Here is a 13,404-nt window from a genome sequence, read left to right on the forward strand (position 1 = left end):
TTCTATACTTAGATTCAACTGCTTTGCTGCTCTGTCGCAGGGTTTGATCTCCTGCCCCACATGAGCACTAGAGTTCTAGAGCATATATAGGTAAGTCATCCACGAAACACCAATCACCCACACAGACACCAATGCCCAACAATCAGGAAAAGTAGACCGCACTCCGAGATGAAGATCAAATGGACTTTATTGATGAAATAATGTTCAATCATGACAAGCATCAAGGACACACAAACAGGAACAGTTAACGCGTTTCACAAACTAAATTCGCTTCGTCATAACCAATGCCCCCCCACCCTAACCTCAGAAATTACCTTCTCCCTCTACAGAGTACCAGTGCCCCTCATCTCCCTCTACACAAAGTATTGTGTCCCCCTCTTTCCTCCCAAAAGTTCCCCCTCTCCCAGGACTAAGAACCAATGCCGCTTCCCTCTATCCACTAAGCACCAGTGCCCCCATTGATTGCAGCATTTTTTCTCCAGTTTACCTCCAAAGTCAAGTATTTTCTTTCTCCCACTGACTCTGGGCAGCATTTCCTCCCACCACTTTTTCTGGCACTTTTTGTGTACAAGTATAAATCAATATTTTTTGCTAGAAAATTACTTATATCCCCCAAACATTATACATTTTTTTTTGTTTTCTTTAGCAGAGACTCCTTTTTTTATGTCACTTGGTATTTGAGCAGCAGTTTTGCAAATGCTATTTTTTTTGAAAAAAAATCACTTTAATGAATTAAAAAAAAAAAACAAGAAACAAAATACAATATTTACCCTATTTTTTTGTAAAACGATGATGTCAAGTAAATAGATATCCAACATGTGACGCTTTAAAATTGGAATGGCGACAAACTACAGTACTTAAACATTTCCACAGGTGATGCTTTAAACGCCTTTATAGGTTACCTGTTTAGAGTTACACAGGAGCTCTGGCACTAGAATTTTTGCTCTTACTCTAACGTTAGCGGCAATACCTCACATGTGTGGTGCGAATACTGTTTACAAATGCATGCTCAACTTATGTATGCGTTCACTTCTGCACGTGAGCACTGGTGCACAGTCATGCTGGAACAGAAAGGACCAACCCCAAACTGTTCCCACAAAGTTGGGAGCATGAAATTGTTAAAATGTCTTGGTATGCTGATGCTTTAAGACTTCCCTTCACTGGAACTAAGGGGCAAAGCCCAACCCCTGAAAAACAACCCCACACCATAATCTCCCCTCCACCAAATGATTTGGACCAATGCACAAAGCAAGGTCCATAAAGACAAGGATGAGCGAGTTTGGGGTGGAGAAACATGACTGTCTTGCACAGTCTTGACCTCAACCCGATAAAACACCTTTGGGATGAGTTAGAGCAGAGACTGCAAACTAGGTCTTCTCTCCACCATCAGTGCCTGACCTCACAAATGCACTTCTGGAAGAATGGTCAAAAATTCCCATAGGCACACTCCTAAACTTTGTGGACAGCCTTCCCAGAAGAGTTGAAGCTGTTAGAGCTGCACAGGGCGGGCAAACTCAATATTGAACCCTAAGGACTAAGCCATTATAGTTCATGTGCGTGTAAAGGCAGGTGTCCCAATACTTTTGGTAATATAGTGTATATTGCAATGAGTACATACAACAATAATCGGGTGCACACTGCTAATAATGTCTTTCACAAACACATGTATTTAACCATAAATGTCTATCTATTAAATTGTACCACTAAAATCCAGAAAAGCCTCCAACATTACTGCATAAAACACAGTTTGAGGCCCCAATCCATCCTCATTACAGTACCATTCTGGGGAATAGGATACTAACTTTCACATCTTGGACGGGGTTGATCCCACTCTCCTAGATTCAGGCACCGTTGTTCAGAATTTCCTACAATCTGATATCCTGGATCACAAAACAGACTGATCCTGGAACCTGGCTTAAGGTCACTGGTCAACGTGTGCAAATGTGGTGAAGATGCCTCCAAGGATGGACAATCTGCATGGTAGATAAATGGTAGCATGATAAATGTCAATAACTTGTATTATTAGACGCAGGTAGGAAAAGATTTCTACATATTTACCTGAGCAGAATTTACTCTTGTGGTCCACTTTAACCCTTCCAAACACGCCTGGCAGGAAATCAGCCCAAGCCAATACATTTCCTTTTTGGAGGTCATGTGGACATGATGTAGCTAAAGATCTCACCTACAGTAGTAGCATAAAGTTTGATCAATTGTTATACAACTCTGTGGCATGCATTCTTTTTCATAGGTAAGTGATGTCATGTTGAAATAATTAATATATAAGGCATTTTTTACATGGTTACCTGTTCTGGCGAAAGTGGGTAATTCCAAATATTAACCTGACTGAGTGATCCCACAAACGATTCTGCTGGGTTAAAACCTTCTCCCCTTTGATCTTGCTCTTGTGCAAGGACTAATGCTCCCCCACCTAGATGATCAGAATGTCACAGCCAACATTAGAAAGTGTAAAATGAAAGGATCATTGAATTAGGAGAATTACATGCACATTTTTTTTAAATTAAAATCCATTTCATGTAGACCTATGCCACCTCCACCTAATATACTGAACTTTTACTTTCTAAATAAACTCATCCCTCATAATTATTACCTTTGGATCATTTTGTCCTTTCTCTTAGTTTGTAAGCTCTTTTAATCAGTGGCCTCTGAACACTCTTGCTTTTAACTGCACTGCAATTGTACTACCTCTCTTGAATAAATTCTTTAAAGTACTGCACAAACTGTTGGCGCTATATAAATTCTGTATAACGTTGGCCATATATTATATGATTTTCTTATTTAATTTCCTTTAGATTTACCTTCAACTATGTAGTGCAAGGTCCTGTCTGACTGCATACAAACTAAAAGTGTTTAGGTTTGGCCCCATATTATATGGTTTTGTTAACCCTAAAAGAAGATTGTACAAGAAAACCTGGGCAACTGTTCTGAGTCTTTAAAGTGTGTATACAGTGCTTTACGAAAGTATTCGGCCCCCTTGAACTTTTCGACCTTTTGCCACATTTCAGGCTTCAAACATAAAGATATAAAACTGTAATTTTTTGTGAAGAATCAACAACAAGTGGGACACAATCATGAAGTGGAACGAAATGTATTGGATATTACAAACTTTTTTAACAAATATAAAACTGAAAAATTGGGCGTGCAAAATTATTCAGCCTGTAAAAAAATGTGTAGAGATTTCCGCGCTAATGTGATGAGGGAGAGAAAACAAATATAACAGCAGCCAGCACAAAATCAACTAACAGTGACTCAAAACAACAATATATTGCGAAAGTGCAGCGCTAAGGGTACCAATAATCACAAAAATTATGAAAAGAATAAATAGTGTCCAAATAAATGGGTACCAATATTCACAGAAAAAGAAAAATAGATAGTGTCCATATAGATAAAGTCCCACAAAAATGATATAGTGTAGGGTAAGGATCCACATGCAAGATATTCCAGGAAGGGAATTCTCATGACACCAAAGATAAGTGAAGGAGGGGGACACCTCTGTGGTCAAATATAATAAGCAGCTTACCAAATTTCCGTGGCTGCTCAAATAAATGAGTCAGCCTCTCCCGGCTATTAATCAAACCAATATGGTCAGATGTATCGGTAAGTACTCCAAAGCTCCGTAATATTTTTCCAAGAAGGAGGAACCGCCTCTCAAGATATGTGGTGAAATTAGTATAATTGAGGGATGTTAAACTTGGCAGTGAACTCCATCAGCCTTAAAAATCTGATGACTTCAGAAACCCACACCAACTGGGATATCGCATTTCTAGAAAAGTATGTGGTGGACAAAATGGTTCCCCGCAGCCTCAGATGGGAGGTCAACCCCCAGAGTGACGAACCAGACATAGACGGCTGGTTCAAATACTTTAATGAGGCAGGTGTCAGATTTATTCAGTTTCTCATCAGTAGAAAGAAATGTAAATTGGTTAAGATCAATGAGGAAATAGAGACCTTAAAAACGTCCCTTGCCGATCCTAAAACTGATGAGGAATATAAGAAGAGATCTGAAACACTCAAAAAACATCTAGAAAAAGAAACAATTGAACAAAGAAATAAAAAGAAACGAAAGTTCAATAGGGATTTACAGGATTATAAAAATAGTACTGTTTTTAAGTGGCAAACACTGAGAAATCCTGAGGGCCCTGGGAATATTAACCCCCCAGAGGAGGAAATGGAGATTCAAACACAGCTCCCCATTCCCTCGGCCCCCCTCCCTCCTCCTCCCAGACCACAACAAGGAGGTAGGGGACGGAAACCCCCTCCGATAAAACAAGGACCCCAAAAACAAAAAGGGAATTATTCAAACAATTTCCAATTACCTTATAGAAACCCACCCTATAATAGGGGGGGGGTAACAATAATAATAACAACTATAGAGGGCCCAATGCGAACTTTGCAACACCCAGAAACCCACCTTATAATAGGGAGGGTAATAGTAATAATAACTACTATAGAGGGTCCAATGCAGATTTCGTAACACCTAGGAGGTCTGAGATTCCCCTTCATAACCGGTTCACCCCATTGGAAAATGGAGGTTGGGACTCTCCTGTCAACACTGGAGATAGGATTATCACCCACCATCCCAGCGAGACCCCCAATAATGGATGGTCAGACAGAAGATCTTTCAATGAGTACTATTCACCTAGGAATACTCCCCGTTCAAATTATCCCTCCTTTGAGTATCCACGGGAAGATAACTACCAACAAGGGGATTTTCACAGGGGAGGTGGAAACAAGAGACACATAGATCAAAGAGAGGGACCAGAGGGGGGAGGCGGACAAAGAAGAAAAAGAAGGAGAGTATAAAAGATCCGGGTATATTCAACTTGTCTAAAGCTCAGTTTTACGACAATGAGAAAGCCGTTCTCCATCGCAGACTAAAATTTGCACCTCCAAGGGCGCTAAATAAATTTGGCGTCTTTATGGATGTGCAAAAATATGTCAGGAAACTGAACATTCAGAGATATATTATCTCTAATCCTACCCGCACTATAAATAATACTGACCATAGATATGTTCATACATCTCTGGCCAATGCTTCCTTGTTCAACCCTCCAGGAAAAATTGCTCCCTCAGTCCAGGTCTTTAAAGACCTGGTCTCCAAAGATATTGAAAATATCAGAGTAAAAAGACCTCCCACTAAGGATGAATTCCACACAGGGCTTTAAAAACTCTGTGAAAACAAAGATATTGTTATCCGCCCCGCTGATAAGGGGGGCAGTATAGTCGTATTGGATAAAGAGGACTATATATCTGAGATGAGAAATATCTTAAATGATAGAGATACTTACAAAGTCCTCGCCTCCAATCCTATTTCTAAATACAAAAAGGAATTACAATCCTTGGTGAACAAAGCGCATGAAAAAGGAATTTTAAACAAAAAAGAAAAATTGTTTTTAATTCCCTCGGCTCCCCGTTTGCCCATTATTTATTTTTTACCTAAAGTACACAAAAATCCTGTGAAACCTCCGGGACGCCCGATAATTAGCGGGATTGATTCCCTGTGCTCCCGGATAGGCAAATATGCGGATGAGTTTTTGCAGCCTTTAGTTAAACAAATTCTGTCTTATCTTAAAGACACCACCCATGTCTTAAATATCCTTCAGGACGTTCCCTGGAAAGAAGGGTATATCATGGCTACAGCCGACGTAGCGTCGCTGTACACCGTGATCGATCACGAACAGGGACTAGAAGCTGTACGACACTATTTAGATCTATGGAGTCCTTTACTTCAGGAACAAAAGAGCTTTATAGTAGACATTATTAAATTTGCTATGTCACATAACCTCTTTTGGTTTAACAACACCTTTTATTTACAGAATAGAGGAGTTGCGATGGGGGCAAAATTTGCCCCCAGCTTGGCAAATCTTTTCATGGCCAAGTGGGAGGAGGATGTCGTCCTTGCAAACCGTCCGCCGCAATTAATTTTGTGGCGGCGGTATATTGATGACATCCTCCTCCTATGGGATGGCAATGCCCCTTCGCTAGACTCCTTTATCTCTGACTTGAATATCAATAATAGAGGCATTAAACTGGATCATACCAGTAGCTCCACGGAAATTACTTTTCTTGATTTGAATTTGGTAGTACAGAATGATAAAATAATAACTACCACCCACTTCAAGAAAACAGATCGGAACAGCTTTATTCCACATGATAGCTGCCATCACCGATCCTGGCTCAATGCTGTCCCAAAGGGACAATTTCTGCGGTTGCGCAGAAATTGTACCCGACAAGAAGATTTCCTACTACAGGCTAATGCCCTAAAAACTAAGTTTATAGAGAAAGGGTATGATGCAAACCAACTGGACGCTACCATTAGAGATACAGTAGCTGTAGACAGGTCTTCTCTATTACGCCCAAGATTAAAGGGAAATGATAATGAAGGTTTCAAAAACTCATTCGTCACTTCTTACTCGACTCAACATTTTTTAATCAAGAATATTATCAAAAAACATTGGCCGGTTTTAAAAAACGACCGGATTCTGGGCCCTATTTTATCCGAGCATCCCAAAATTATTTTTAGGGGAGTCCCTTCCTTGAGACATAAAATAGCCCAAAATGTTATCGAAAGACCCATCCAACCCACTTTCTTTGGCGATTTTAAAGGTTTTTATCCCTGCCATAGATGTAAAATTTGCTCCCTCAATTCCTTCAAGGGAAGAAAAATTGAGAAATTCGTATACTCCACAACCGGAAGAGAGTATAAGATTGATTCATTCATCACTTGCTCGTCCACCAATGTTGTGTATATGCTTCAATGCAAGTGTGGCCAACAATATGTTGGCCGCACGACGAGGAAACTGCAGATTAGGTTGGGGGAACATGCGGGAAATATCAGGAAGGGCTTCCCAGGCCACAGTGTGTCAAAACACTATGACCACTGTCATCAAAATAACCCTAAAAACACACTGTTTATAGGGATAGATAAGTTTTCACCTCATTGGAGGGGATCCAACGCAAGACGTGAAATATCAAAAATGGAGACTCGCTGGATCTATATTCTGAAGACTTATATTCCCTATGGGTTAAATGTGGAATGGGATGTAAATGCTTTTATTAATAACAGTTGATTTTAACCTAATTTTAAATACTTGTAAATTTTAAATTTTTAATGTATGAGGTTTTTATTGGATGGGATCTTAAGGTAATGTGTCTGTGTATCATATTTGTTGTGATATACATCTCGCTGCCATATTCTTGCATTAGCACTTTATTGATTTGGATATGACCTTCAATGATCATGTCTTTCTATAGCACTTTTTTGAGTATGATCTTCATTGAACTTTCTGATATTAATTTTTTCACATTCACAATTTTTGTATATTGTATAAATATATGGAGTCATTCACATAGATATTTATATTAGATGATGAACATTTTTTATAAATATCCACTCTTTTTTTATATTTTTTATTCTAATTATTTTTTCACGCTTATTTGGAGTTTTGGTGGATTCACTTTTTGGCCACTAGATGGTGTTTTTTATGCAGCAAGATGTAATGACACATTGCCTATAGATCTCAATAAAACAATTAATTATGAGATTTTTAGATTTGGATAAACCCTTTGTTTGTATGTATAATGCTTTTTGTATTACTTTGAATAGTGCCCATTACTCCACTTCTATGCGATCAACTAGTGAGCTAACCTCCCTATCTGAGTATATTCAATATTATCGATCTATGATGCATAATCAATATCTTTGCCAATGGGGGGTCTCACGCAGCGATTAGTTGGTTTTTCGCACCTTAGTGGTTATATTCGGGCACTTATTTGTTTTTTTTTGTTGACATCTTAGCTGAATGTGACGCTCAGTAATGCTTACTTCCTTGGTGTAACAACCAAATGGGAGGAGCGGTTCGTCACTTCCTGTTTACATCTCTCTGCCGACCGGCCATGTGACTTCCGCCGTTGTGCGTGAAGGACCATTGGTGGACGCACGTCACTTCCGCCGTCCGCGGATGGGCAGTGATTGGCGGCTGATGGCCGCTCGGCAGAGACACGGGGGTACTTAGGCGTGTGAGTTGCGTCTGGAGTCACGCCCAGACGACGTCTTTTGAGGACGAAACGTTGGCGACTCCAGACGCAACGTCCACACGCCCCCTGGAAGTAGTCAGCCTTTCTGTGACATACTGTTTGCTGCCTGGGATATCTGCGGGATGCCGCACGCACCATTATCCTATGCTCAGCTTCTGATATGCCTGTAACCATTGCTATATTGTGAGTATGTTTTTTTAATAAACATTGTTTAAAGTTTTTACGGGATTACGCTATGGACCTTGTTTCTTTCTCCACATATTCATTTATGGCTGATGGAGTTCACTGAGGAGTGCCAAGTTTAACATCCCTCAATTATACTAATTTCACCACATATCTTGAGAGGCGGTTCCTCCTTCTTGGAAAAATATTACGGAGCTTTGGAGTACTTACCGATACATCTGACCATATTGGTTTGATTAATAGCCGGGAGAGGCTGACTCATTTATTTGAGCAGCCACGGAAATTTGGTAAGCTGCTTATTATATTTGACCACAGAGGTGTCCCCCTCCTTCACTTATCTTTGGTGTCACGAGAATTCCCTTCCTGGAATATCTTGCATGTGGATCCTTACCCTACACTATATCATTTTTGTGGGACTTTATCTATATGGACACTATCTATTTTTTTTTTTTCTGTGAATATTGGTACCCATTGATTTGGACACTATTTATTCTTTTCATAATTTTTGTGATTATTGGTACCCTTAGCGCTGCACTTTTGCAATATATAATAAAATTATTCGGCCCCCTTAAGTTAATACTTTGTAGCGCCACCTTTTGCTGCGATTACAGCTGTAAGTCGCTTGGGGTATGTCTCTATCAGTTTTGCACATCGAGAGACTGAGGTTTTTGCCCATTCCTCCTTGCAAAACAGCTCGAGCTCAGTGAGGTTGGATGGACAGCATTTGTGAACAGCAGTTTTCAGTTCTTTCCACAGATTCTCAATTGGATTCAGGTCTGGACTTTGACTTGGCCATTCTAACACCTGGATATATTTATTTGTGAACCATTCCATTGTAGATTTTGCTTTATGTTTTGGATCATTGTCTTGTTGGAAGACAAATCTCCGTCCCAGTCTCAGGTCTTTTGCAGACTCCATCAGGTTTTCTTCCAGAATGGTCCTTTATTTGGCTCCATCCATTTTCCCATCAATTTTAACCATCTTCCCTGTCCCTGCTGAAGAAAAGCAGGCCAAAACCATGATGCTGCCACCACCATGTTTGACAGTGGGGATGGTGTGTTCAGGGTGATGAGCTGTGTTGCTTTTACGCCAAACATAACGTTTTGCATTGTTGCCAAAAAGTTCGATTTTGGTTTCATCTGACCAGAGCACCTTCTTCCACATGTTTGGTGTGTCTCCCAGGTGGCTTGTGGCAAACTTTGAACGACACTTTTTAAGGATATCTTTAAGAAATGGCTTTCTTCTTGCCACTCTTCCATAAAGGCCAGATTTGTGCAGTATACAACTGATTGTTGTCCTATGGACAGAGTCTCCCACCTCAGCTGTAGATCTCTGCAGTTCATCCAGAGTGATCATGGGCCTCTTGACTGCATCTCTGATAAGTCTTCTCCTTGTATGAGCTGAAAGTTTAGAGGGACGGCCAGGTCTTGGTAGATTTGCAGTGGTCTGATACTCCTTCCATTTCAATATTATCGCTTGCACAGTGCTCCTTGGGATGTTTAAAGCTTGGGAAATCTTTTTGTATCCAAATCCGGATTTAAACTTCTCCACAACAGTATCTCGGACCTGCCTGGTGTGTTCCTTCTTCTTCATGATGCTCTCTACGCTTTAAACGGACCTCTGAGACTATCACAGTGCAGGTGCATTTATACAGAGACTTGATTACACACAGGTGGATTCTATTTATCATCAGTAGTCATTTAGGTCAACATTGGATCATTCAGAGATCCTCACTGAACTTCTGGAGAGAGTTTGCTGCACTGAAAGTAAAGGGGCTGAATAATTTTGCACGCCCAATTTTTCAGTTTTTTATTTGTTAAAAAAGTTTGAAATATCCAATAAATGTTGTTCCACTTCATGTTTGTTGATTCTTCACAAACAATTACAGTTTTATATCTTTATGTTTGAAGCCTGAAATGTGGCAAAAGGTCGCAAAGTTCAAGGGGGCCGAATACTTTCGCAAGGCACTGTATGTACTGAAAGATCACAAAATGGCTTTAGCTGGTTCTCCACCCATTAGGAAAGCCCCTCTCACATGTTTCACCTGTATAGTGCTTAATCATAGAGGTCATAACGATTAAGCCGTGAACCGGTAAAACCTGTTGGAGGAGCTCTCCTAATGGGTGGAGCTAAAGCCATTTTGTGATTATTTGTTTTATGATTCACTATACTGGTGTGCGGTCCTGGAAAACATTTGTGATTCGAAACATACATAAGGCACAGAAGAAAACATGAAGAAATGGTAATGTGCAAAGAACCCTGTGTATACGCTGGCCAGCTCTGAATGTGCAAAGCAGACACTAGTGAAAATCTGTTTAGACTGAAAGGTTTGCTCTAAGTTATAAAAACACCAGTCTGACACCTCATCAGAGCTTGTATAAGCATTGCTTTGACTTCATTGCTGCATAAGCAAATGATACTTGAGTACCCCACATTTTGATACTTGTGTAATAATATTCTACTACTGCTACCCACCAGGGATTGGCATTCCAACAGATAGTCCTTTTCCACCATCGGACAGTCTTCCGTCAATGTACACTTTCCAAGACCCATCACTATTCGTCCAGGTGACTGTAATGTGATGCCATCTACCATCATTCACTGAAGGGCAGTCAGTTATTTTCTCCTTCCCATTGACATAAAGTACCCACCTGCATAATAGGTAGTTTGTTAAATGAATTGATGTAAAACTGTATACACATAACAAACATCTCTTTAACAGGCAGAGAATGAATTTAGAACACATTTCAAATAAAGGCCTTTTGTCGGTAATATAGTAATAAAATATATGTCCATGGCCCATTGAAAACTGGATTTACACCAAATTTCAGTTTTTTTCAGATTTGTTGGATTAGGGTAGATGGAGCAGCCACAATTACCCAACACATCTGCAGGCTATGCATCCTGCTTAGTAGAACTACAGAATGATTGTGCTTTAGGGAAACCCACACAGAGAAATGGAGGCTGCCATATTTCACCTTCTTTTCAAATACTAGTTACCAGGTGAGCTTCAATACTTTTTCAAATACTAACCTAGAACAATTATTTAGAGAGGGCTTTCTAGAGATTGTTGGATACTACCAGAGGTTTGTGTCTAATGTTTCTACTATTGCAGCTCCACTTACTCATCCCACCAAAGGGAGCACATGGTGGCTCCACAATGACATAGTATGAAAGGTACTGACTTTGGGGCTCACCGTTTAGATAGATTACAGACTATTTTCTACCACAGTGGATAAAGACTTTAACGTTTATGTAAAACACAGGCCTAGGACCAAGCAAGAAAAGGCTGATGGAATATCATGAGTTCACTGTAAACTGGCAAAATGTGCTCATACTCACAGTTTGAGCCTGAGGGAGAGAGTTGTTAGATGGTGTCACCTAGGTCCCTACCTACACATGCTGTGGGTCCTCGGGTCTGTGAGTGATGTAGAGAAAATAGACTTTTTGTTTTCTCAGGATCTTAATACGTTTCTGTTCTAGGTGTTCTAGGTCCTAAGCCCTGGAGACTTTGAAGAGCTTTGGGTAGGAAAAGACCTCCATTCCTAGGTTCACATTTTACATGGTGGCCAGATCTCATGATTAGTCTTAGCTGTGCACAGGCCTTTATAAATGTGAGCTGACTTATGCTCGGGGCTCTCTCTTTCTTGCTCTCTCCACTATGAGAGCATGCTGCTGCATTAAAAGGCTAACTGCTGGCAGGACACCAAAAGGTGTAAGTGTTGTTTGCTTGTTTTGGGGAACCCACTAGGGCACACCCTGTTAGTCAGCAACTGACCTGAGTTTAATTAGTGACCCGTTAAAGCAGATGATTTTTTTTTTTTCTTGCTATGGACTTGAAATACAAAGCCCTTTTGCAATTTACATCTGCACACTTTCTGCGTTCAGGGACACGCATCTGTACAGGCACCAATGTCAAATTGGGACCGGTGCCACTCACTGCATGCCAATTGATATAAAAAGAGATTGTCTGCACACAGAAGCACGGAACACCTGGGCATCCCATGCAGGGACTGCTTTGAAGTCAGTGCAACTTCAAGTCGCACAGATATGAATGGGGCTCATTGGAAATAATGGAGAACGACTTGTCATGTGGATTTGCAGTCCCAAATCGCATGAAAAGTCACACAAGTGTGAAAGGGGCCTTAAGATTGAATTGTAAACAAAATATTGTTCAAGCATTTCAAAAACAAGTATACAAAAAAGTAATTAATTGATTTACAGTATATTACACTGCATAAAAGTTAGCTATCATACAAGCATTTCATTTACCCATTATAATCTGTGAGGAGGAACGCGTTATCACTGCCATTTTCAATGGCATATGATATTGGTGTCCCATAATTTGTAACATCTGTGGACCTCATCCAAAATGCACAGGTGATGGCATCCAGCGTAGGTAAACGGTTATCAAGCATGACATAGCCATATATACCAGAAACCTCAAAATCCAGATTAAATCCAGAAGGCTGTTCTGCAGCAAACAAAAACATATCAGCATTTCTGTGAGAGTATTTAGAATAAACTTGCTTGAGTTTATGCATTGAATATATTAAGTTGCATGTAATACTGGGATATCTTACTCACTTCTTAAAAGATTGGGGCTTAATCACGCAAAGATTTTTGACATACAGAACAGTCAGAGTTGGAAAATGTCACCCTATTCTGTCAATGTTTTAAAGCTGTGTGTAGTGCAACTCCATTATGCTGACACAAAGGAATATAGTTATGAACGATATAACTTTTGATACTTCAGTTTTTTTGTGCCCAACCTGGAGTTTGACTTTTAGGCCCCTTTTACACATGCAAACCGTTTGTCTGTTTTTCAGGCAGGACATCAATGCATCTATATGGAAAAATAGTTGTCAATTATTGGTCATCCATTTACATCCGCTTTTTTCAACATCTTTTTTTGGAACAGATTGAAGCGCTATTTTCCTTCTGGTAAAAAAAACGAATTGGACATAAAACGTATGTAAACGGACAAACGGTCCATTTTTGCATGAAAAAATGGTTTAGAGACTCCAGCAGTTAAGGACTCTAGCTGGCGGATGTATAAAACTGACGTAAAAACACGTGAAAAACTGATGAAAAATTGATGTAAACTTCATCTATTTTTCTTTGAAAAAACGTGACTAAACTGAAGAAATGAATGATCCGCATGTA

The 13,404-nt window shown here is 39.9% G+C and overlaps 1 protein-coding gene across 3 annotated transcripts in view; it reads right to left on the reverse strand.

Moving 5' to 3' along the window:
- Positions 1 to 13,404, reverse strand: part of SVEP1 (sushi, von Willebrand factor type A, EGF and pentraxin domain containing 1) — a 573,162-nt gene that overhangs the window by 122,145 nt on the left and 437,613 nt on the right. For all 3 annotated transcript variants that reach the window (XM_082255001.1, XM_082255000.1, XM_082254999.1), the window contains exons 26-30: positions 12,511 to 12,712; positions 10,714 to 10,889; positions 2,304 to 2,428; positions 2,059 to 2,182; positions 1,803 to 1,973 (exon numbers count right to left, since the gene is read on the reverse strand). In XM_082255001.1, coding sequence (XP_082111127.1) covers positions 1,803 to 1,973; positions 2,059 to 2,182; positions 2,304 to 2,428; positions 10,714 to 10,889; positions 12,511 to 12,712 — 798 coding nt within the window. The remainder of the gene's footprint in view (positions 1 to 1,802; positions 1,974 to 2,058; positions 2,183 to 2,303; positions 2,429 to 10,713; positions 10,890 to 12,510; positions 12,713 to 13,404) is intronic.

The sequence above is a fragment of the Pelophylax lessonae genome (genome assembly GCF_965119305.1).
Source record: "Pelophylax lessonae genome assembly, chromosome: 1".
In the NCBI taxonomy this organism is placed as follows: Eukaryota; Metazoa; Chordata; class Amphibia; order Anura; family Ranidae; genus Pelophylax; species Pelophylax lessonae.